Source organism: Chiloscyllium plagiosum, chromosome 15, assembly GCF_004010195.1.
Source record: "Chiloscyllium plagiosum isolate BGI_BamShark_2017 chromosome 15, ASM401019v2, whole genome shotgun sequence".
NCBI lineage: Eukaryota > Metazoa > Chordata > Chondrichthyes > Orectolobiformes > Hemiscylliidae > Chiloscyllium > Chiloscyllium plagiosum.
Genome location: NC_057724.1, coordinates 57,933,831 through 57,960,161, shown reverse-complemented (window position 1 = coordinate 57,960,161; position 26,331 = coordinate 57,933,831). Strand labels below are relative to the sequence as shown.

Genomic DNA, 26,331 nt, shown 5'->3' with positions numbered 1-26,331 from the left:
CAAGAGTTAGTTAAAAGATGCACGAAGTTGTAACATTGAGCAACAAGAAGCAACAAGAAACAGGAAAGAAAATAGTAACAGTCAGGAAGAGAATGTTATCTTCACATAAGGATGCATTTGTCAGAACAGTTTTATGAACAAACATCCACTATCCATTCTTAATAAATGTTGAGTTCAACATCGCTATCTGTATATCTTAACAATTAACAATTAACAATGTTCAAGAATTGATAAAAACTGAAAGAATTGCAGATGCTGGAAATCAGAAACAAAAACAGAAATTGCTGGAAAAGCTCAAGGTTTGGCAGCACAAGTTCTGATGAAGGGTCACCTGAACTGAAACGTTAACTCTGATTTCTCTGTGGAGCATCTGTGGAGAGAAATCATAGAGTCATCGAGATGTACAGCATGGAAACAGACCCTTCGGTCCGACCTGTCCATATTGACCAGGTATCCCAACCCAATCTAGTCCCACCTGCCAGCACTTGGCCCATATCTCTCCAAACCCTTCCTATTCATATACCCATCCAAATGCCTTTTAAATGTTGCAATTGTACCAACCTCCACCACTTCCTCTGACAGCTCATTCCATACACGTACCACCCTCTGCATGAAAAGGTTGCCCCTTAGGTCCCTTTTATATCCTATTATTGCCCCACATAATTTTGTAAACCTCTATAAGGTCATCCCTCAGCCTCCGATGGTCCAGGAAAAACAGCACTAGCTTGTTCAGCCTCTCCCTATAGCACACATCCTCCAACCCTGGCAACATCCTTGTAGATATTTTCTGAACCCTTTCAAGTTTCACAACATCTTTCCGATAGGAAGGAGACCAGAATTGCACATAATATTCCAACAGTGGCCTAACTAATGTCCTGTACAGCTGCAACATGACCTCCCAACTCCTGTACTAAATACTCTGACCAATAAATGAAGCAAACCAAACGCCTTCTTCACTATCCTATCTACCTGCGACTCTACTTTCAAGGAGCTAATAACCTGCACTCCAAGGTCTCTTTGTTCAGCAACACTCTCTAGGACCTTACCATTAAGTGTATAAGTCCTGCTAAGATTTGCTTTCCCAAAATGCAGCACCTCGCATTTATCTGAATTAAACTCCATCTGCCACTTCTCAGCCTACTGGCCCATCCAATCAAGATCCTGTTGTAACCTGAGGTAACCCTCTTTGCTATCCACTAGACTTCCAATTCAGAGTTAATCTTCCGGATCGAGTGATCCTTCCTCAGGACCTGAGTTGTCGGACCTGTTGAGCTTTTCCAGCAATTTCTGTTGTTGCTCAAGGAATTAAGTTTTTGATGACTGCTTTGATTTAAGTTGAATAATCTAGATTTACTGCTGCTCCTTCGCCTTAGTTGTGCTTAATAACATGAAAATGCTGCCCCTGTAAAAATACCTTCATCCCCTGTAAAAATACCTTCATCAGTTCTGCAGTCCCAACAGGCAACCATTGTTGAAGGGAGGACAGAAAAGTGGTCAGTCTGTCCCTTTGAACAAGATTGTTTTGAGGCAGCAACGGATCAGAATACTGTACACTATATTTGGATTACCCAGTCGCCAGACATGCATGTCATCTTTAGGCCCACCACTAGATGGAGACTGCTGTTCAAGAAAATGAAGGGATCACAAACCATATTTTCTTCTCGTTTACATTTACTGAGAAAGTTTCTGTAAAAAATAATGGACATCAGGTAAAAAGGCCAAATTACCAATCTATCCGTGACTGCTCTGAGGATTCCTATCCTTTGAAGATGGTTTAATGAGCCTTAGAGTAAAGGATCCCCCCCCCTCCAACAGCAATGTATATTGAAACAAAATCAGAAATTGCTGGATAAACTTAGCAGGACAGGCAGCATCTGTGAAGTTCTGAAGAAGGGTCACTGGACCCGAAACGTTAATTCTGCTTTCTCTCCACACCCACAGATGCTGCCCGACCTGCTAAGTTTTTCCAACAATTTCTGATTTTTTATTTCTCTAATTTCCAGCAACTGCAGTTCTTTGGGTTTGTTTGAACAATATATATAACACCTATAACAGAATAAAACACCCCAGGATACTTCACAGGAGCGATATAATATATGAGCTATAAAAGCTAAGCCACTCAAATAGATCTTAGGTCAGACTACTGGAAGCCTAGTCAAGAAGGTAGATATTAAGGAGTGTTTTTAAAAGGATTGTGAGGTAGTGAGACAATGAAATATCAAAATGCTTTTCCAGTTTACAATTAATGCAGTTTACAATTAAAACCAGTGTTGTAAAAAGACCAGAATTACAGTAGCATTGATATTGCAGGGAGATGTAGGTCCGAATGAGATTAGAGGGACAATGGGGCCGTGGAAGGATTTGAAGACAGGGTCTTCATTTCTAATATCTTCCTGAAAATCCAGCACTGTGAGTTTAAAAAAAAGCAGAGATGTGGAACAGGATGTAATGTGAGTTAAGACACAGGCAAGCAGAATTTTGAATAGCATCAAGCTTAAGGTGTGTTGAATGTAAGAAAGCAGCCAGGAATACATTGAAGCCATGTTGAGGTCTATGGTGAAGAACTGTCAGGATAAAATTCTGCAGCTATGCAATGAAATATAAAGGTGAGTTTTTAATATCAGCTCAACAGAAACAAGCCCCTGAGGGATGGGGATTGACTGAAACAAACCTTCTTAAATTTGAGCTCCCCATCAGTTACGCTGATGGAGAGGTGGTGGTGGAGTGGAACTGTCACTTGACTATAACAAAGGCCCAGGGGAATACTCTGCAGACACCCCACCATGGTACGTAGTGAAATTTGAATTTAATAAAATCTAAAATTAAAAATTAATCCAATGGTGATGATTAAACCATTGCTCATTACTGATTGTTGTAAAAATCTGTCTTCATTAAAGTCCTTTAAGGAAAGAAATCTGCTGCCCTTAGCTGGTCCAGCCTAAATGTGATACCTAAAACATTGCAACATGGTTGACTCTTAAATGTCTTTTGAAATAACCAAGCAAGCCAAACATCAAACCTCCATATCGAAGAAAAGATCAGGAATTGGAAAAATCTCCCAGCAGCAAACTAGGAATTGGAAGTGACACCAACAAGTCAGTGTTCAACACTGTTCATACCTCTCAGAAAGGCCATGTCCTTATGCAGCAAAGCCTGGACAACATACAGGTTTTGACTGGTAAGCGGCAAGTAACACTGAAGTCACACAAGTACCAAGCAATGATGATCACCAGCATGAGAGAATTTAACCATCTTCCCTTGAGATTAATGGCCATTGCTATCACTAAGTCCCCCCTGCTGTCAATATACTCAGGATTGTTGCCAAACAGAAACTGAATTGGACCAACCACATGAACACTTTGGCTATAGAACTGATCAGACATTAAGAATTCTGCAATGAGTTATTTACCTCCTGACTCCCCAAAGCCTGTCTAGCATTTACAAGGCACAAGTCAGGAGTGTGATAGGGCTTTTGCCCGAAACGTCAATTTTCCTGCTCCTCGGATGCTGCCTGACCTGCTATGCTTTTCCAGCACTACTCTAAGAATGGATGAAGCACCAACAACACTCAAGAAGTTTTACACCATCCAGGACAAAGCAGCCCATTCAACTGGTACCCCATCCAGCACTTTCCATGTTCACTTCCTTTTACTCCCATCACTCAGCAACAGCAAGGTCATCCATCTTCAAGCTGTACTGCAACAACTAAACAAGGTTCCAGAGAGCACCTTCCAAGCTCACTAAGAAGCTCAAGGGCAGCAGATGGATGGGAACACTGCCACCAGCAAGTTCCCCTCAGAGATGTTTAACATCCCGACTTAAAACTACACCACCATTCTTTCACTGTTGTTGGGACAAAACCTACTTTCCAACGACATTGTGGAATTATCTGCATCCCAAGGACTGTAATAGTTCAATGTTGCAGCCTTGCTCTTAAAACTATAATGTTTCTGTCACAGTGTGTGAATTGCTCTGCTATCATCAAACAGCCTGCTCACATTCCTTAGCAGGAAGAACAGGACAGCAGCCTACTATTTCACTAGAGAGAGGTTGCAGAACTACTTGGTGCAGGGGTACTTGGGTGAGCTGGTATATGAACCATATAAAGTTAATGTGTAGTTTATTAGGAATGCAATTAGATGTTTATTGCACTAGGAATGGCTAGAAACTTATTAATATAAAAGTAGAGAGGTTCTATTACAGCTGAAGAGGATATTGGTGAGGCTGCAATGATGTACTATATACTGCTTCTGACTCCTTATTTGAATAAAGACTTATTGCTTTTGAAGCAGTTTAGACAAAGTTCTAATTTGGAGGTGCCAGTGTTAGACTGGGGTGGACCAAGTTAAAATTCACACAACACCAAGTTATAGTCCAACAGGTTTATTTGGAAGCACTAGCTTTCAGAATGCCACTAGCTTTTGGAGTGCTCCAGAGCAGAGCTCCAAAAGCTAGTGCTTCCAAATAAACTTGTAAACCTGTTAGACTATAACCTGGTATTGTGTGATTTTAAACTTCAAACAAAGTTCAATCAACACTTTTTTGGGATGAAAAGCTTATTTATGAGGAACAGTTGAACAGGTTAGACCTATATTCATCCTTCATGTTTAAAATGACCTGAATAAAGAATCCTTGCTTCATGATCTTTGGGTTGTCTGTACATTCATACTTGATGTCCCAAGCAGTAATGGGATACAGAAGGAAAGCTCAGCTGAGGTCAAAACTACTGCCATAGAATCATACATCATGAAAACAGACCCTTCAGTCCAACTTATCCATGCCAACAGATTTTTTTAAACTGAACTAGTCCCATTTGCCTTGCATTTGGTCCATATCCCTTTAAACCTTTCCTATCCATGTACCTGTCCAAATGTCCTTTTAATGTAGCTGCCTCTACCACATCCTCTGGCAGCTCGTTCCATACATACAACACCCTCTGTGTGAAAAAGTTTCCCCTCAGGTTCCTTTGAATCTTTCCCCTCTCACTTTAAACCTATGCTCTCTAATTTTGGACTCCCCTATCCTGGGAAAAGACCTTGCTATTCAGCTTATCTGTGCCCATCAAGATTTTATAAACCATCTATGATCTTATTGAATGGTGTAACAGGCTTGAAAGATCAAATGGCTACTTCAGCTCCTAAGTCCTCAGTCCTATTCCAATTCTTTTTTTGCTTCCAATGATTGGTAACCTTAATGAGGTACCAGAAGATTAAAAATAGATCAGCAGGATTGGGTTCACATATGGCAGTTGCACACCTATGTAAGATGCCGATGACTATGAAAGGAACTATACTGCAGTGAGTGACAGATGTTCCTGTAAACCTGAGTGATGACACCAAGTGAACCAATTTATATTGGATTCTGTTTACAAAGCTAACAAAATGCTGTGCAAATATTCTGCCACCTAGCAATGGCTTTTGAATGGTGTTGCTATGAAATATTTTTTCCCTCCAGCAGTGTCTGAGTAAATGTTGTCATGTTGATTTCCTAGATCTTATCATAATGGAAATCTATTAAATGAGTAGTGTTTAGACAGTTGGGAGCACCTGAGTACATTAAAAAATCATGTGTGTAAAAGGAAGGCAGATGGCTCCTGGAGAGGTAGAAAGATTAATCTAACAAAGTGATTCTGATGTCAGTATGCAGCTAACTTTCACAAATGTCTTACAGCAATCAAGGCCTTAAAACGGTTGTAATCTATGTGTCTCACGTACATAATCGGGTCTTCCTTGATGGCTCTGTTGAGAAAATCACTGGTAAGCCAAAACTGAGCCATACAATCAGCAGAACTTGGGAATCAATGCCTGGTATGTAATGAAATTAACTCATTTAAACTGGAAGTAGATCGGGTATTCTACAAAAAGAAAATGATTGTGCATACTGAAAGCTGAACCTTTGCACAGTAAATGCTGGCAAGTCTCAGTGGGGCAAACAACATCTTGAGAACAAGAAATAGACAAATGTTGCACCTTAATGACCTTTGTGAAAGCTGGAAAAAGATAAAGATATAATGGAGGGTAGGAAATAACGAAAGGGGATGACTGTCATAGGGTGGAAAACAGAAGAGATTGAATCACAAAAAGAATAATGGTAAATGGCAGAAGTTGGTTTCAACACACTTTGTGTTGTGGAGGTAAACTAAAAACACAACTTTATTCAGGGTCCAGTTTCTCACTGTTATTACCCTGCCAGATAGTACTGGTTGGCAAAGGGCTGTATCGGAAAGGCTATGATGATCTGACAGTCTGATAATCTGGTGATCCTCACCCTGAGGCTGAACCATGAAGAATGTCTGATTGGACAAGATATAGGAGGATTGGAATGACCCATTGACTTATACCACAGTCAGTCAGCAACTTCAAAGAAAGCCAGGGAAAGGAAAAGTGAAACTTTGGGGGAAGGAAAGAAACAATTGCATATAACTGATTTTATTTTACAAAATTACACGGCACACAGACAAGTCAGGGTAGAGGTAACAATGGTATAATACCTGAATTTGTACAATACCAAAAAATACTGTATACAACTCAGCACCTAGACTTCAATGCACCATTTTCAGGAATGTAGATGCGAGGACAATGTAATTGATGGTATTTCATTTTACAACACATCAAGACTACCAACACCTGAATTGGTACATAAAATTTTCTTCAATCTGTACCAGAGGAAGTCTCCCTTTGATTACTGTTCATAGTGGAATGGTAAAGACAAATTTAAATAGTGTGCTACCAGTAGGAATTCCTTCTACAGTTAGAAAATATACACATATGCATACTCGACAATTTTTCAATATATTTGTGTGATGCTATCTATGTTCTGGGATTATTACAATAATATACATTGGGATTTTTTTTTCAGGGTTAATGTTACTTTATAATGACATGCAGCACAAAGGCCTTGAGAAAAGTAATTTGTCATGATGTTTGGTGTTTGAAAAGCTTCCTAACAAATAAAGCTTACCCACAGTTGGAAGAAGCTTTAGATATTCTGAAATCTTAGATTCAAGCACAAAAAGTCTCTGCTACATGTTGGATTTTTTTTGTTTTTATGTGCTAAGGTGAAAAGCCCTTCATTCCAGTAATATTCAGTCACCAAATTCCTACATTTGTCACTACTGAGGAAAATGGGCATGAAATTGAGTTTTAGACTTTCCTTCAAGATTATTTTTAGTAATCTACTTCTGATTTATCTGCTGCAGTAGTCTTAATACTACTAAGAATAACGTTTCAGAGTGTCATTGTTAATCAGATGCAGCCTCTTAATCAGTGGATGAAGATTAAGGTTGCCATCTGTGAAGCTATCATGGTTCTCCTGTTGCAGGAGCTGTGCTGCCACATAGTGCATGTATGTTGCCTTCTTCATAGACAGGTTATTTCCTTTAGGCTGTCAAGGCTAGAAGTAAAGGTGAAAACAGGTTAAAAGTGAAGCTCACAGTACACCACCATTAGTTCAACTAACACTCTGCTCTAATTGGTTCTACTCATTGTCTAAAGTTTGGCATCTTAGACTTCCTATAGAGTGGAAGCAGGCTATTCAGCAAGTCCATACCAACCCTCCAAACAGCATCCTACCCAGATCCACCCCATCCCTCTAACTCTGCATTTCCTATGACTATTCCACCTACACTATGGGCAATTTAAGCACAGCTAATTCATCTAACCTGCACATCTTTGGACTGTGGGAAGAAACCAGAGCACTCAGGGGAAACCCACGCAGACACAGGGAGAATGAGCAAACTTCACATTGACAGTCGCCCAAGGCAGGAAATGATCCCAGGTCCCTGGCACTGTGAGGAAGAAGTGCAAACCACTAAGTCACCTCAATGTGGTTCTTCCTAAGGAAGCTCATGACTTTGCAGTATGTTCCGCAGACTTAATATATGCTAATGCAATAGTAAGAAAAGCTTGCATTGTTTTGCAACTTCAGGATGTTCCAATTGCTTTACAGACAATGAAGCACGTTTTAAAGTGGAGTCATTGCTTTAATGTAGGAAATGTGATAACTATTTTATGCATAGCAAGATCTCACCAAAAGTGATATAAGATAGTCAGAAAATCTGTTTTGGGGTTTGGTTGAGAAATTTAATGCAACAAAATGAAATGTCACTTGAGATTATGTATTCATGTTCCTGGACTGGGGCTTGAACCCTATACCCTATACCCAAATCCAAAGGTGCTACCACCCAGTAACAGTGTATTGACTCATTGGTTAAAAATGCAATAAGGTAGAAATTTGACCGCATAGTAAGTGTGTTGTGAGTGTAAAAGAAGCTCAGTGAGGGTTGGTTTAAGAATCATGATTCTGCATTGAGTTTATAATGATATTATTTACTTGATTAATGTTGGGATATGGCTCCAAATCATTGAGTATCTCAGCAGATTATTTGACTGAGCTGTGGTTGAGTCCCAACTTACTTCATTGCCTGTTGTAAGCTACAGTCCACAGACAGTGATTGGGAACAGAAACAGCTGGTATTGTCCACCCTCCTTAAACCAGTGACACGTATGCTAGTTATGCCAATTCTACCATCATCTTGAGTGAGACTGGCTAACACAGCATGAACTGGAGATCCAAATGTCTTAATCTGTGTGGCTCAAGCTTATTAAGCATTATGCTAACCCAGTAAACCACTGGGTTTATTTACTTTCTTCCTCTCTTGAAAGCAATCAGAAACGATGATCCCATTGGCCCTACTCCAGTGACTCAACCAAGTGTTCATTCATCACATGTCAGTCAACACAGTGAGGTTACAGCATAATGTTAGGACCTTAGGAAGTATCATAGCTGTATCTAGCATCCACATATTTAATTTTGAGCAGGAAACATGACCTGAATATTTTTCCAATGTCACAATGTTGCGGCTTTCCTGCCCCTGACATCTTCAATGTTGAGTGCTTTTGGTGCTTTTTAAAAGAATATAACAGCTTCAGGTTTGTTCCAAAGTACTAAACATCAGACTGGAAATTATATACATCACTATCATGGAATCAGATGAGTTCCAATGATATAACATTATTAAAATGCAATGATAAAATGTTATATACTTTAAAGGAGATGACAGTAAATAAAGATAGAATGGTTTCAGATAAGTTTGAGATTTAGGCTGACCAACCATCTATGTTTAAGTGGGATGGTTGGGTTTTAGGATTGGACAATTATTAATAATCACTGTTGTGACAATACTATGGCTTTAAGAGGTGTATTTTGTCCTTTTTTAAATGAGTTTTTTTATAATCAAAACCACATTACATGTGGGACACAGCACCTTATGCTTGCTTTTGAATAAGAAAAAGTTAGGTTCTAAGCTATCTCCTTGATATACTTGAATGGGGGAGGGTTTGTCTGGTCCATAACACTGTTTGATCAGACATTAATACCTAGAAATTGACACTGATCGTATAAGAGGATAAACATATTACATATTCATAAGATATTCCTTTATCTACTTATACAGCTGCACTGTCCATGGGAAATAAATAATAGAAAAACAATACACAGGGGCAATGTTTACCCCTGGTATTGCAAGCTGTCAAAAAGAGGAGACTTATTCAGCTCCAGACACAAGAATAGTACACGGACCAATTTATTACAGTCCACTGTCACTTATTCCTGAGTAGTATAGAGTTGAAGTAAAGAGACTGATTTTAAGCCATCCAGCAGACTTGAAATGCATGGGCCTACACATGTAAAATTGCCTCCACAAATCGATTGCCCTTCTGTTCTTGCATTCCTACATGTTGTTACCATAACAGTATGGAGGAAAGTTTGGATTTTTACTGTTGTGGCCTCCCACTCTTCCCAGTCATTGCCCCTTTGCTACCATCTCATTTGTCTGTCTACACCCGTTGTGCTTTATCTGAGCACTGATGATAAGGTTTGTTCAATCTAATTTTCATTTATTAGTTGCCATTGTCTGCCCTATTCAGGCAGGCAACTGGGCAGTAGTTTTTTTAAGTGAAGCCCAGATATAAAAATGCCAGGCCACCAATGGATAATTAATCTGGGCTACAAATAATAATCATCGGAGAGATTCAGTTCTTTGTACCCCCGCTACCCATACCATCTACCCAAAGTTCAGTCTCAACTAAAATTCCAATCTGTGCCGTGCCTGCCCTTGAATTATAACCTAGAGAAAACACCTGTGGTGATCATATATAAATGATGACTGATTTCTTTTTATTGTAGTCATTTATAAAATGCTGAAGTAAATAGGAAAGTACACAAGACCGAGATCGTTAGACATTAGTGTACACAGTAATACCTGGGATACTTGCTTTTTGCTGTTTTTGTGCTTTCAATTGTTTGTATCTTGCCATTTCTTCCATCTGCAAACCATGAGTACTTTGCCTGTGGAAACAAAACAGTGAATAGCGGGGTGAGGTGAGTTAGTGACAGCAATATTTTTGCTTATCTGTGCTTCATTTGCAAATGTGCTGGTCAGGCTCTGATTATTTTACTTACCCTGGCTTCAATTCTGGAGGTTTCGGTAATGGCTTGGTAAAACCTTCTTTCCCTACCAGCCAGTAGGTCTGCTCAAAGCCTTGGCCCTTTCAAACAAAATGGAAAATGATATCTGAGTGTTTTCTCTTCTGTAGCACTGAACACAAAACGTGGAAATTCTCATTCACGATGTGGGCTTTGCATACCATCAGCTCAGTTCGTTCTCTAGGCTCCAGCTTATAACCTTCATTCAGACTTATAAGAATTTTAACAGTTGTGTGATTGACATGAATGCGATAAGCTGTAAAGATAGACAAGTGAATCAAAATCATTTTTTTGAGACGTCACAATCAGCTATAGTATTCCTTGAACTAAGTTATACCCTCTCATGTGGCATTCACCATGTCTATCATATAACCTCAACACAGGCAGCAATGAAAGCAAGATAGGCTGACTGTAAAGTTACAAAGTGATATTAATAGATGAAGTGACTGGACAAAACTGTGGCAAATGGATTTCAGTGTAGGTAAAAATAAGGTTGTCTACTTTGGGCATAAAACATTAGAACAGGATGCTTTCTGGAATATGAAGATCTAGAAAAGGTGGAGGTTCAAAGAGACTTTTTGACTTCAGTATATTGATCATTGGAGTTTTGTTGCATTGGTTGGACAGCTGGCCTATGATACTGAGTGATGCCGACAGTGTGCTTTCAATTCCTGCACCAACTGAAGTTATCACAAAGGACTATCCGCAATTTGTCCCCTCACTTAAGGTGTGGTGATCTCAGGTTAAACCATCACCAGTCATCTCTCTCTCTCTCTCTCTAATGATAGAGTAGGACTCTGTGACTATGGCTACTTTATCATTGAAGTTCCGTGAACAGTTTCAAAAGTTAATCACAGCAGCTTGTGAAGGAATGTTTCCTTTCCATCCAAAGGAATAGAAGACGTCCCTCTGCTACAAAAGTCCACTTAGCATACTCCTGGAGGCTTGAACAGTTTGAGATTCCATATCTTTGGAAGGATATATTGGTTGTAGTGTAGTGGTGCAGAAAGATGTCATTCAGCTAATCCAGTCTGCAGTAGTTCCTTTGAATAGCAATCCAGTTAGCAGCACACACATCTGGATACTTCAAAGGTTATGGGCCCTGACAACATTCTGGTAATCGTACTAAAGACTTATGCTCCAGAACTTGCTGCACTCCTAACCAAGCTCTTTCAGTACAGCTACCACACTGGCATCTATCCAACAATGTGGAAAATTGCCCAGGTATGTCTTGTACATAAAAAGCAGGGCAAATACAACTTGGCCAATTATCCCCAATCAGTCTACACTCAATCATCAGTAAAGTGATGAAGGAGGTCATCAACAGTGCTATAAAACAGCACCTGCTCAGCAATTACCTGCTCACTGATGCCCAGTTTGGGTTCCGCCAGGGCCACTCAGCTCCTGACATCATTACAGACTTGGTTTAATTCAGAATTCTAGAGGTGAGGCAGAGAGTGACTACTTTTGACATCAAGGCCTTATTTGACTGATTGTAGCACCAAGGAGCCCTCATAAACCAAAGTCAATCAGAGGAAAAACTCTCCATTGCTTGGAACCATACTTGGCATAAAGAAAAATGGTAGTATTTACTGGAAGTCAGTCAGCTCAGCTTCAGTGCATTTCTGCAGTCCTCTGGGGTAGTGTCTTAGACACAAGCACATTCAGCTGCTTCATTAATATTTTTCCTTCCATCATAAAGTCAGAAGTGGAGATGTTTGCTGATGATTGCACAATGTTCAGCACCACTTGCAACTTCTCAAATAGTCCAATTCCAAAAGCAACGAGACCCAGACAGCACACACGTTTGGCTGATAAGTGGCAACTAACATTCATGTCATGCAACACCCAGGCAAAGAACATCTTCAATAAGAGGGAATCTAACCATTGCCCTTTGAAGTGCAATGGCTTTGCCTTCACTGAATCCAGATAACAATTAGGTGCGGAAGCAGTCATTGATTTTTCCCAGTCTTGGCCAGGAGATGAGCTATAATATTTCAATGCTGCCAAGCTAAACTTAACCTTCTCAATGGGGGGAATATGATGACCCCAATTCCCCAGCTCTGGAAGCAGTGAGAATACACATAATTGGATGCATAGAGACTCCAGGGCCCAAGTAGACAAGGGCACTAAGCTCGGCAGTAACCCTGCTCTCTCAAATGTCCTTAATGTGCTCAAACACAAGTGCACAGTGGGCCCTCCTTTGCGCTCCCATACAAAGTGCCAGTTGTCAAAACTGGATTGTCCTGGAGCAAGAATCCGAGTCTATGTAGCCATTGGTTTTGTCAGGCACGGAGCATTCTGAGTGACATGGTCCACCTTTGCCATGATCTCGCCCTCCCACCCAGGCACTGCGGCTGAGCCACGAAAGGAGTAACCAAAACTCAAAACACACAAAAGCTCCAAAACACACATGGAAATTCAATGACAGGTGTAACCAAATGGAGAAAAGTAATTCCCTTCATCCACGATCCCGCCCCACTCACAAAGAGCGTAGTTACTACATCTTTATAATGCTGGTCTTTCACAGTAGGCAAGGAAAGAAAGTTTGTTTTGGTGAATGGGCAGAACCTGGGGTCCACCTCAGTTGCAGCCCATGAGGCAAGAAATTATGTAATCCTATGTGTAATATACTTTTCATAACAGTATGTATTATGTATAGCATTGTATTGTAAGATTCTACTAGACAACCTCAAACTTCACCCTCTACTTTCATCTTTCCTTTCTTAATGATGAGAAGCCAATGATAATGTATAACAATGTATTTCTTATTTACAATATTCTGTGTTTCACACTGAATCATTTCTAGGTAATGATCTGAAGTTGGTTACTCACGTTGTCCTGTGGATTCCATGCGAGAAGCTGTAGTGACTGTATCTCCAAATAGACAATACCGCGGCATGGTCAGACCCACAACTCCTGCAACAGATGGCCCTACAAAAGGCAAAGTATCATCATATCTTCTGTAGAAGTGATGAAAATGAAACACATGATTTAATTCTGTCCAATTAATAGCTCAGACATAGAGGTTTTTACAGCACAATTCCCAATTCTACCTATTCCTTAACTGTAAAGTCTGGTTTATTTTCTGGCTTGGTCATAGTACAGCACAAGCCAGCCCTTAGCTCTGTGTTCTTCATATATTTAAAAGTTAGTACTGGCAAACTATTCAACGATAGAAAGTATCACAGGGGATCAGAATCTTATCTAAATGCAATATTTGAGGACATATGCATTTTCCAGCAGAGGTTCCTGGATGAGCCATCAGGTGTGGGATCTACGGCTGATTTCCATTTGCCGCTTCTCTCCAGCCTAGGGGTACAACAGCTGCACTCCTATTTACTCCTTAGTTGAGATGAGTTATCTCGACATCAACCGATTGTCAAGAATTGAGCAAGTTTCCCACTCCTGATACAGTGATACTTTAACAAGGCTTATTTCAACCACAGACCCACCAGCAAAAAGCAGGGGTTAGGTGTTTGTGGAATAATTTTGTGTCTTTCTCCCCTTCTTCATCTTTACTGATAATGACACTGCATCGTAGAATCATCCTCAGCATTCCTTTCCTAATTATTAAGGCGTGTGTAGCCAATGCCAACATGGACACACTTCAATCTGCTCATGTACAGACTGGGAATGTGTTGCTGGAAAAGCGCAGCAGGTCAGGCAGCATCTAGGGAACAGGAGAATCGACGTTTCGGGCATTAGCCCTTCTTCAGGAATTAGCCCTCCTGAAGAAGGGCTAATGCCTGAAACGTCGATTCTCCTGTTCCCTAGATGCTGCCTGACCTGCTGCGCTTTTCCAGCAACACATTTCCATCTCTGATCTCCAGCATCTGCAGACCTCACTTTCTCCTCATGTACAGACTGCACTGGTGAGTTCACACCTCCACAACAGCACCTTCTTCACCATGGTACATTTACTCCTGTGGGAATCCTTCCACCTTCTTGCACACACTGAGCAGCATCTTGGCATTCTCATGGGCTGCAATTGAGGTGGACCACCCTTCGCCCCAGTTTCTGCCCATTCACCAAATCAAACTTGATTCTCACCAGCCCAAAGAGACGTCAAGCAGTCAATTAATATACAGTCCAACTCATCCCTGCATCTGGGTGAAAATATCCTCCATTATAATCAGTCTGACAGACCACAGCAGTCTCTGTTTTACCCAGAAAGTGGAGCTACAGCAGCCTCTGTTTCACCAGGTCTGTGGACCAACAACAATCTGATTCACCAGGTCTGTGGACCTACAGCAGCCTCTGTTTCACCAGTTCTGTGGACCAACAGCAATCTCTGATTCACCAGGTCTATGGACCTACAGCAGCCTCTGTTTCACCAGGCGTGAGGACCTACAGCAGCCTCTGTTTCACCAGGTCTGTGAACCTACAGCAATCTCTTTTTCACCAGGTCTGAGGACCTACAGCTATCTCTGGTTCACTAGGTCTGTGGACCTTTAGCAGCCTCTGTTTCACCAGGTCTGTGGGCCTACAGCAGCCTCTGTTTCACTAGGTCTGTGGGCCTACAGCAGCCTCTGTTTCACCCAGCCTCATACTTTTTACAAGCATTCTGAACTCTCCTGCTGGATTCCTGAACTACCTTTTGCTGTGCCTGACGTCATTCGATTTCATTTTATAAATCCCCTGCATTTCTTGGAACAATGGGATGCTCCATTCTGCTATGTTATCATGAGGTTCCAAAAAGCTCAACCTGATGCAGGAACCAACAAGTCACAAATACTGATGTTAATGGAATAGAGTAAACCGGGTATACTACTGAGCTGAACTTGAATTGAAATATTTTCAGCGATCATTTCGGCAGGAGGTGAAATGTCCACTGACATCAGTGAACCAAGGCTCAGAAGTTTGACTCTGCCCAGCTATGATTATACTGGAAGCACCACTTTTGTTCCTGGCATCTACCATTCCATTGCACAAGAATAAATGTAGCCAATTGTTGATGTATCAACTTTGCTAAACAGCCTTACTGAACTTTCAAAATCATTTGCTAACGGTTTAGCTGTTTATACTGATTACAGATAAGTGAAACACACAAACATATCTGACAGCTTTCACTTTCAGTCACCAGCAGACACAATGTGATTCAATAATTCTGATGAAATGTCATGTTGGCTCTGTTGTTCTCCACAGATGCTGTCTGAGCTGCAGTTTTGTTCTTATTTCAGATTTCCAGCATGTGCAAGGACTTGCTTTTCTACAGTTCAACAGTGAGTGCCTTACCTGAGTGCAGACCTATTCTTATTCGAACTGGCACATCCGGCATATGCCTCATCTTAAAGGTGCCCACCGCACTCAGGATATCCAGAGACATGTTTGCAATTTCAGCTGCATGCCTGTTACCATTCCTTGTTGGAAGGCCAGAGACCACCATGTAAGCATCTCCAATGGTTTCTACCTGTGTGCCAAACAGACATGTTAATGATTTTCAGATTTATCTCTCATATCCCTAATAGCAAAATGTCTGTAGGTTAGTGACAAGGTTAAAAGAAAAAACAAGAAAGACTTGCATTTCTATGGTGCTTTTCACGACTCTCAAAGCGAAGGTTAATTAAACAGTTTTTTGACGTGTAGGCACTGTTGTAATGCAGCAGCTGATTTGTGCTCAGGATTGTGCATTTGGGTAAATTCAATGTTAAGGTTCAGTATGCAGCTTGGTATGCAAGGTTTATTCCTTCACAAGTTCCACCTTTAAGGATCCTGGATGCCTTGAGTCAAGGCAAGTCAGTCTCTCATAGTAAGGCAGAGGAAATCAAAGATAGGTACACTTTAGCAAACCTCCTGCATTTGCCAATAGTTCGATGTGAACAATATTAGCCAGAGTATAGAGACAGGCTTGTACAGCTCTCACAGTGAGGAAGCAGAATGCAGGAGATTGAAGTGATGATTTGGATTTATGTACAACCTCTCATCTGTCAACTCCTTTTGTCGAGATCTTGAACCCTTTCCTTCTTCCCAAATGTGCAGAAGTACAGAATTTACATAATGGTTGAGAAAGAGGGATTATTGGGACTATCGTAGGTCAGTAAATTTGGAATAAAAGTTAGGCCCATTAATTGACAATTGTTATCATTATTTACATACCTTGTAGACATCATGGTTTTCTAATACAGCATCAAACAGTGTGTAGAGATCATTCAAGAGGTCGACCACTTCAATAGGTTCACTCATTGCTGATATTGTTGTAAAACCAACGATGTCACTGAAGTACAGGGTTACCTGATCAAAGTATTCAGGCTCAACAGTGCAGCCAGTTTTCAGGGACTCTGAAACTGATCTAAAAGTCAAACATTTTCTTCTTATCCAAATATCCAATGTGCAAGACGTTGACAATTTTTGCACATTCTGACAAATAATAAAAATTCCATATATGGTAAATTAAATAAAAGACTAAGACAATATCAAACTCAAAGAAAAGACACATAATTATGCAAAGATAGATGGCGGGCCAGAAGATTGGACAGAATATAAAAAAAAGCAGAGAACAACTAAAAGATTAATAGGGAGGGGAAAAAAAATAGAGTATGACAGAAAATTAGCCAATTAGAAAATTTACCTATGGAAAATGATTCTGGGAAATTGGTAATGAGGATAAAGAGAGAGCCGACAAATTGAACAGATAAGTTACTTCGCTCTTCACCAGACAGGATACAAATGATATCCCAGATACAGCTGTAAATCAGGTTTTCCAAAGGAGGGAGGAATTTGTGAAAACTATAATTACCAGGGAAGTAATAAAGTCAACATGGTCCTCCCAGACCATTGGGTGGCTCACTCATTAGGGAGAAACAACTGGTGGTTGTTTAACCTAAGGATCACCACATCTCAGGTGAGGGGAGAAGGGAAGTCCTTTAAACAGTGCGGGAATTACACTCACACTGTTAGCAGAACTCTGCATCACAAACCAGCCTTCAGGCTAACTGACCTAACCATTCATGGTATGAGCAGTAATATATTAGCATGGATAGAAGATTAGCTGGCTAACGGGAAGTAGACAATAGGACTAAATGGGTGTTTTTCAGGCCGTCAAGATGTCACTAGTAGTCTGTCACAGCGATCAGTACTAGAGCCTCAACTCTTTAGAATTTGTATAAATGATTTGGATGAATAGACCAAAGGTATGGTGACTAAATTTGCTGATGACACAGATAGCTAGGAAAGTAAGTTGTGAAGAGGACACAAAGAACCTACAAAGGTTAAGTGAATGAATGAAGATCTGGCAAATGGGAGGAAGTGAAATTGTCTATTTTGAGAAAAAGAATAAATAGAAGTACGTTATCTAATTGGTGAGAGTTTGAGGAACTCTAAAATACAGAGAGATCTGGGTAGCCTAGTGCATGAGTCACAGGAGATTAGTATGCAGCTATAGCAATAATTAGGAGAGCCAACAGAAAATGCAATGTTTTTTTGTAAATGGAATTGAACACGAGAATAGGGAGGTTATACGTCAATTACATAGGGCATTGGTGAGACCACACTACTGTTTGCTGTACTTACAGAAGGATGATAATGTATCAGAAACTGTTTGGAGAAGGGTTACTAGACTAATACCTGGAATGACTGGATTGCCTTATGAGGAAAAGTTGGACAGGCTAGTCCTGTATCCACTGGAGTTTAGAAGAATTAGAGGTGACCTAATTGAATGATATAAGATATTGAAGGGACTTGACCAGGTGGATAAGTAAAGGATGTATCCTCTGGGGGAACTAGGGGTCATCATTAAAAAGGGGTTGTCCATTTAAAAGAGAGATCAGGAAAAAAATGTTCTCTCAGAGGTTTGTGACTCCTTGCTCAAAAGGCAATGGATGCAGAATCTTCAAATGTTTTTAAGGCAGAGTTAAATAGATTCTTGATTACCAAGGGGATGAAAGATTATCAACAATATTCAGGAATGTAGAGTTTAAGTTAAAATAAGATCAGCCATGGTGGAGTCATGTTGAATGATGGAACATGCCTGAAGGTCTGAGTGTTCCTTGTTCGTATGATAGTAGTCAGCATGTTGTTGGTTTAAAATATGGAATGGCTTAACTAAGCTTTATCACACTGTGGAATTCTGAAGGGTTTCAAATAATTGTTTAAAATGTACCAGTATACGCTGAAGAAAAAAACATGTTTGTTTTTAGTAAAATAACCTGTTAAAATTTGCAGGCTATTTTCTCTCAGATCAACAAGGACCTTGGTGTAAAACATTGCTTTCAGGCCAAGATCCTCGTGGGTCATAAAATCAGCTGGAAAGACAGACAGCCATTCATCCAAGCTGTGCTTTGGTTTGATACAAAGTTAGAAACTAAGTGAAACTTTATGTTTCGATGAGACTGATAAGAATGAAACTAGTCACAAAGCACAAGGGGACTCAGATTTAATTCCTGGATCAGAGCTGCAGACTTGGGAAAATTCCCAGCTCCTAGCCTTAATCTTAACCCTAACTCTAATCCTAATCCTAACTGCAACCCTAACCTTAACCCTAATCCTAACGCTAACCATAATCCTAACCCTAACTCTAAGCCAAATCCTAAACTTAATCCTAATACAACTCGGAGAAAGCATCTTGAGCAGTTGGATTTTCATCCAGGATGGGATGTGATGATAGTCAGAGTCAATCCCAACAGCCACATCAAGAGTTCAGAAGAAGCCACAGGTGCTGCCACAAGTGGACATGGCTGTGGAAACAGCCCACTTCAATAATCTGGCATTTTATCACTGCTGGTAAAATCGTCAAAAAAGCTGAAAACAGCCACATACATCCCAATGCCCAACTTAAATCAACCTCTGCTTCTCTATCCATTTCTTTTGGCTCCTCATACCTCTGTGCTAATGTATGTCCATCTATCCACCCACATAGCACGTTATAGCCCCGATGAAAATTTAGGCCAACCCATTCCTTCGCTTAGCATTCTTTGTCCTCCATCCCAAATTACCCATTATTCACCATGGGCTAATCTTGGAACCGATCCATGCCAAAATGAAATATGACAATGTATTTAAGTGTCCATTGATGAACTTACTATTCACAAAATGCTCATTGATTAACACCCATTCACTATATCTAACTTCTTTCAGTTACATAACCCCTTTTAAAAACAAACATTCATAATCTTAGCCTTACAAGCACTTGGAGCTGCTAATCAAAATGTGAACAACAGACATCCCACTGTGATAAAGATAGGTTGTAAAATCAACCATGCAGCCTAATGAAAGACCTCAGATTATGTCAATATACAGACTGAAATAGAATGCAGTGACTTTTTAAACACTTTTCTCAAACACTGCAGACACTTCTTCATAAACTGTCTGCATTGTTTGAGACGAGTGTTGAAATGCAAATTGCAGGTGATTTAGGTTTCTTGACAGCTTCACAGTTTACTTGATAGCTCTGTCGATGGCTTGGCAGCTCCATTGAGTTTATGTACTATTACGCTCAGTCATATCTATGTTTAATAATTCCAAAGGGGATTTGGCCTCTCCCAAAGGTCACCTTTGCTTCTATGTGTACCAGGATATTTACAAAAAAGTAACTTAACTCTCCAAGTATCCCCAGCAGCTTTAAACATTCTCTTGATATGTCTAAAGTGCACAAGTTATATTTCCCAATTTCCTTTTGAAAATTAGATCTGACAATGGAAGATACAGTTTTCTATATGTAGCACCTTTTGTGAACTATGTATGTCCCAAGTTCAACGTCCTCCATTAACTGAGTCTATTTTTGCAACAATCAGCAATGGTTAAATCGGCACAATAAGGCTCGCTAAATTTTTATTGTTTAAAAAAATAAATTCGATATCTGCCATGGTGGGATTTGAGCCCATGTCCCCAGAACATTCCCGATGAAGGGCTCCTGCCCGAATTGTTGATTTTCCTGCTCCTCGGATGCCGCCTGACCTGCTGTGCTTTTCCAGCACCACTCTAGTCTTGGCTCTAATCTCCAGCTTCTGCAGTCCTCACCTTTGCCCAGAACATTAGCCTGAGGTTCTAGACTGCTGGCCTCGTGACATAACCACTGCACCACCACCACTACCACTGCTGATACCATCTCACTCAATTGACCACTTACAAGGCTGTTATAACACGGGGTAAACCCACCTGCTCAATTTAAACCAGCAACATAGAAAAAATTTGTCCCATGCAATAATCTGTAAAAATTTGAGAGGCCAATAACTATTTAAAGTAAAAATTAACAACTTTATTTCTTAAAGTATAACAAAGACTAATTAACTAACAACTATTTGCAATTCCTTCCTCTAGCCTATCTTTTACTTTCCCCTCTACAGTACTGGTCTGATAAAAATCCCTATTAAGAATTACAAAACAAAACTTCTTATCTCAAAACCAGGCAGCTTTCAGTTTTCTCTGTATTCCTGTCTTCTTTTCTTCTTCTTGGAGATTCTGCTTCACAGGTTACTGATCTATAAAGTACCTTTAAGAGAGCTATTTTTCAGGCAGTCTTTACATGCTGGTGGTGTGGCAGTTCGCCTCTCAACTGTTCAATTTTTCCTGGTCTTATACACCCAAAGGATTAGATTGTGCATTGGCTTTTAAAATTGTCAATATACTCAATTCAAACTGGATTGGAGTCTGGTTTATTTTGGGGGGAGGGGCGTATAATTTAAACTGATTGGCCTAATTTAAATCTGTTTTTGTCTCCAGACAACCAGCTACCCTAACTGCTGGACCACATGCTACATTGTACCTTGTTGAGAACACTTGGTGCTGTCAGGTAGTTCTACTCGCTTTTAGCTTTCTTAAATGTACAGTACACCCACATCTTCATAACAAGGCTCAGTAACCCAAGACCAGTTGGTGGGGCTTCCTCCATCTCCTGTAAACTTTTAGACAAATTCTGGCTGGGCAGATAGGTGACAAAAAGTCTCCCAATGGATTTTAAGTACCTTTATATCATCCAACCCACTGGTGGGGGAGTGTCAAATCCTATATGTATAACTAATGACTTTGTGATTACCAGGGATATTTATTGCTTATGACTATTCTCAGTAAATCTGGTAAAGACATGAGTGTTTAATTTGAACGCTGAGTATTCGCTCCCTTTTTGTCATAATTTTTGTGTCTGAATCTTTGAGTAATGTCTCAGAAGTGGAACATTTTATACTCTGGTCTTGTGTATCATAGCTGAAAATGTGTTGCTGGAAAAGCGCAGCAGGTCAGGCAGCATCCAGGGAACAGGAGAATCGACGTTTCGGGCATAAGCCCTTCTTCAGGAAGAGCTTATGCCCGAAACGTCGATTCTCCTGTTCCCTGGATGCTGCCTGACCTGCTGCGCTTTTCCAGCAACACATTTTCAGCTCTGATCTCCAGCATCTGCAGACCTCACTTTCTCCTCTTGTGTATCATAGCTAGCTGCAGTGCTGCTTCCTATATTTTGGCCAAACAATGTGCCTTTGCTGAACACCTGGAAAAGCACCTTGTGGTCACCAGTGTGTATCTCTTTATTTGCTACACCTTGTTGTATTTAAGTCATGGATAAATTCACCTCCACACAATAAGTGGATATTTAATATGAGTGAATCGAGACAGTGAAGGCTGGTAGGTTAATCAAACATGAGAACCAATGACATTTATTCCTATTCTTTCCTTCCCCAACATCCATAAACATGTCCCCATCAACGGGATTCAATGACTCATCATCAAATGTGAGAACCTTGGTAAATTTTCTCTTCTCTATTACCCAGGTACCCTGAAGTCAATTGCACAGCTCTACATCTTGTGGGAACAGTTCATCCAGCATAGTCTTCAGATGTAAAATCAGAATTGTCCACATCATAATGTGAATTTACTTCTGCCACTTATAAACATTTTACAGGTAAAATAGACAGGGTGAAATAAGTATAGAAATCTCTGTCAAGATTTGGGGTTAATACATAGTAATATGAAAAATAAACATGATTTAATATCATACTCACGGAGGTAACATCTGTGTCAGAAGTTTCTCTGTTTTCTGCTTTTCTATTTCTAACTCTTCAGTTCGTTCTCTTATGAGATCTTCCAAATTACTGGAATATTGTTCAAGCATTCTCAGCATAGAGTCGATAATATTGGTTTTTCTACCTTTGTTGATATTCCTGAACTGCACAAGTGAAAACAGATACAAGTATGTAGATGACAGGAACAGATTGTGATTAGCATCCAAAGAGGTGAGAGCATGAAGCTGGATTCTACGGTTGCGATTAGTTAGCTAATGAGACAGAAAATATGATTAGGTAAATTGGTAAAATCTTACATTATCAAAGACTTCATCAAAGGATGGTCTTCTTTCAGGTATTTCATTCCAGCATTGCCTCATTAGCTGGATACACTCCATGGGAGCATGGTCTTGTGTAATAATAGGCCTGAGCAAAGGAGGAGGCTTTTTTACATTCTCAATAATTTCTGGAAAAGAATAGTTATAGATAGTTAATATAATTTTAACAAAATTTGCTAATTATTTTTTCTTTTAAATTTTCTCATATGTATGATTCTCCCCTCTTCTTGACTGAAGACATTGACTCATCCTGACTTTAGTTTTACAGAATCCAAAGGAAAAAAATTGCAAATGCTAGATTCCTGATAAGAAACCCTTTGAAATTACAGGTCTGTCCTTAAAGAGAAAAGGGAGGCTCACTGTTCGAATGTAACTTTGGTCAGAACTGAACGCTGAAAAATAATTACATACTTTAGAAGTATTAGAAACAAAGAACGCTTTCTCCTGGGTTAGAGGCTCAACTGGACATTTCTTGATTTTGCATTTTTAAGTGGGAAGAAAGACTTGCATTTGTCTAGTGCCTTTCACAACTTCAGGACATTTTAAAGCACATCGTAGGAGAAAGTGAGGACTGCAGATGCTGGAGATCAGAGTCCAGAGTGTAGTGCTGGAAAAGCACAGCAGGTCAGGCAGCATCTGAGGAGCAGGAGAATCAACCTTTTGGACATAAGCCCAATACTACTGAAGTATGTAATAATTTTTCAACATTCAGTTCTGACCAAAGTTACATTTGAACAGTGAGCCTCCCTTTTTGTCTTTATGGACAGACCTGTATTTTCAGGAGTTTTATATCAAGAATCTAACATTTGCAATGTCTTTTTTCCCTTTGGATCCTGTAAAACTAAACTCAGGATAAGTCAATGTCTTCAGTCGAGAAGAGGGGAGAATCACACATATGAACAAATTTAAATGAAGGGCTTATACCTGAAATATCGATTTTTCTGCTCATCGGATGCTGCCTGACCTGCTGTGCTTTTCCAGCACCACACTAAAGCATATCGTAATCAATTAAGTAATACTTAAATGGAGGAAAAGTGGCAGCAAATTCCAACAAACAGAATGTGATAATGACTTGATTTGGACTAATGGTTAAGGGATAAATATTAAACAGGACAATTCCCCTGCTCTTCTTTCCAATAATGTTGGGTAATCTTTGGGCACATGTTGGTTTAATGTCTTAACCTCAAGGTAGCATCTCTGACTGTGCAGTTTTCCTACTCTACTACCCTGGACAGTCAACCAAGATTGTGCCCAAATCTTCTCAATGCATTGTGAATCCAGCACCTTCTGACTTTGAAATAAAAGTGCCATGCACCAATCCACGATTCAGCAATCTGCAATACTTTCAATATTTTCTATTTTTGTTCCATTTTGCTTTCCCTCCCTTATCTCAGTCAAGTGCATTTGTAATTCTAAAATTGAAAGATTATTTAAATATTGTAAATATGAAGCTGATCTGAATTCATCCACATCAGAGATCACACACAAATACTGTTTAGGTCTGGTCAATGGGTAAGAGTTAGGAGTGAGAACTTTGAGAAGAGTCCTAGGATTAAGATAGTTCCTTCATATCTCATTTCTATTATGCGCAGTACATTTATCAATTAAGACTTTGGGAAGCCTATATTTTACTTTCACACAAGAAACCCTCTTACCTTCTGCAGAGAGATCAAACATGCAGTACGGTGGACCTCGTATTACCACCTCTTGCATTATGATTGCGAAACTATAAATGTCACCCTTGAAGGTACCATTCATTAAAGGATTGGGCTTCCGTAGTATCTCAGGAGCAGTCCAAAGGAATTCTGCAATAAAATTAAAATTTATTATTTCAGAAGGGCAAGATCGAAGTGTCAAACATATTTTTACAAATCAAAACGGACTATCACATGTGCAGCTTTGTTCGCTCAGTCACAGCAAGGTGGTATTGCCTTAAAAGGATGTAAAACCAATTAAGGAGATGTTTCCAGCTATTCAGAATTTACGTTATTAGGCTTGTTCTCATAGACACATAGTCATACAGCTTGGAAACAGACCCTTTGGTCCAACCAGTCCATGATGAGCATAATATGGGAGACACTGGCTTGACTTCAGTGAATTTTTTAAGTTTATTGGGGCAATTTATTAAGTTTGTTCAGCTAAGTTGCTTATTATTGTAAAGAGTGAAAACACTGTCTACTCCTAATTCAAATTATGTGAGCTTTTGTTTTTATCGTTAAGAGTGAATTTTTCCATTTTCCAATGAAATGTTTTGGTAAATGAGGATTGTGGTGCTCAGTTCAACATTAGTCAGGCATCTTCCGATCTTCACCTCATAAGCCGTGTAACTATCCTCTTGGAGACCATTCTTGGGGAACCATGTGAGCAGAGATGCAGCTATGCTCACCATTGCTGGGTACCTTCTAGCTTTCACACCACTGGTGCCATGTTCTCTACTCAGCCACAGACACCGCAAACCAGGTACCAGTCCTCACTTGCAATTCTTGACCTACAATATTCAACATTTGACCCAAAGGCAAGAAACATTTGCTCCCGTATTGCAGACAGGGACAGAGAGGTGTTGGTTGATTGGATGTTGGTGAGGAAGGTAGTCCTTTTCCAGGTGACTACCAAAAGACGTCACACCACCAGCCCAAGCCCACCTTGACACAAATTACCAGATCAGTGCACTGTCTCAGTTGAAGCAGGATTCCTAGTGGTGCAGGAAGAAGGTCTAAGTACTCTTTAAGGGTAATTTCCACCATCTTCTCTCTGCTACCTGCACATACAGGGGCTCCACTCACTCTAAATCTGCCATTGCACATGCATCTTCCCAAGGTTCATGGACTGCAATCCACACTATTGTATGCACTCTGTGCACTCCACCTCAACCTCCAAAACTTCAAAGCTTTCCTTCCTTCTGTGCTTCCTACACAATATCTCACCTGAAAGCATTACTACGACATGCTTTTATATTCACTTAATTAGACTCAAACCCTCCCTTTGTCTCATTGAAGAAAAAATTGGCCCAAATCCTGGATTGATGTCTCAACAGCACTCCTGCAGGGCTAACCATAACCCAATCAGCAGGCTGCAAGGACCAAAGATCCCCAAACTCTGGTATGACCAAGTGTCTGCTGACCATGGTCAATGCTGTGGATTGCAATAAGGCAGGCCCCTTGACTGATTTGAGTAGTATCCCCAGATTGACTGTAGCCAGTCTTCATTGCATCCTTTTGACTTTCACACATGGCCAATTGCTTGAAGCACATGTTGTATGCTTGTTGGCACATGTTGCAGGTGTGACATTGTCACAGCATCCCCTACCTAACTGATTGACTGTTTAGAGTCCCCAAATGTCACAAATGTCTTGCTTCTCCCCATGCATGAAAATAAACAGCCTAAGATTCTGGAGCTAGTAACTAAAAACTGACTGTATATCGCTGTACCAATACCACTGCTTGGTCTGTCTTACTGATGGGACAGGATATATCCAGGAATAGTGATGGTGGCATCTGGGTAATTGATTCTGTGATGGTTTTTGCTTGACTAGTCTGTGAGACAGCTCTCCCCAGATGTTAGCAAGTAGAACTTTGCAG

At 40.1% G+C, this 26,331-nt stretch overlaps 1 protein-coding gene across 3 annotated transcripts in view; it reads right to left on the bottom strand.

Moving 5' to 3' along the window:
- Window positions 1–6,412: 6,412 nt before the first annotated feature.
- The window catches only part of LOC122557350 (retinal guanylyl cyclase 2-like), a 52,264-nt gene continuing 32,345 nt past the window's right edge, over window positions 6,413–26,331 (bottom strand). For 2 of the 3 annotated variants that reach the window (XM_043704977.1, XM_043704979.1), the window contains exons 11-20: window positions 24,409–24,558; window positions 22,733–22,881; window positions 22,416–22,579; window positions 16,585–16,777; window positions 15,724–15,898; window positions 13,321–13,419; window positions 10,647–10,741; window positions 10,462–10,547; window positions 10,262–10,347; window positions 6,413–7,392 (exon numbers count right to left, since the gene is read on the bottom strand). In XM_043704977.1, coding sequence (XP_043560912.1) covers window positions 7,379–7,392; window positions 10,262–10,347; window positions 10,462–10,547; window positions 10,647–10,741; window positions 13,321–13,419; window positions 15,724–15,898; window positions 16,585–16,777; window positions 22,416–22,579; window positions 22,733–22,881; window positions 24,409–24,558 — 1,211 coding nt within the window. In that variant the 3' untranslated portion in view covers window positions 6,413–7,378. The remainder of the gene's footprint in view (window positions 7,393–10,261; window positions 10,348–10,461; window positions 10,548–10,646; window positions 10,742–13,320; window positions 13,420–15,723; window positions 15,899–16,584; window positions 16,778–22,415; window positions 22,580–22,732; window positions 22,882–24,408; window positions 24,559–26,331) is intronic. The other variant, XM_043704978.1, reaches the window with a different exon arrangement.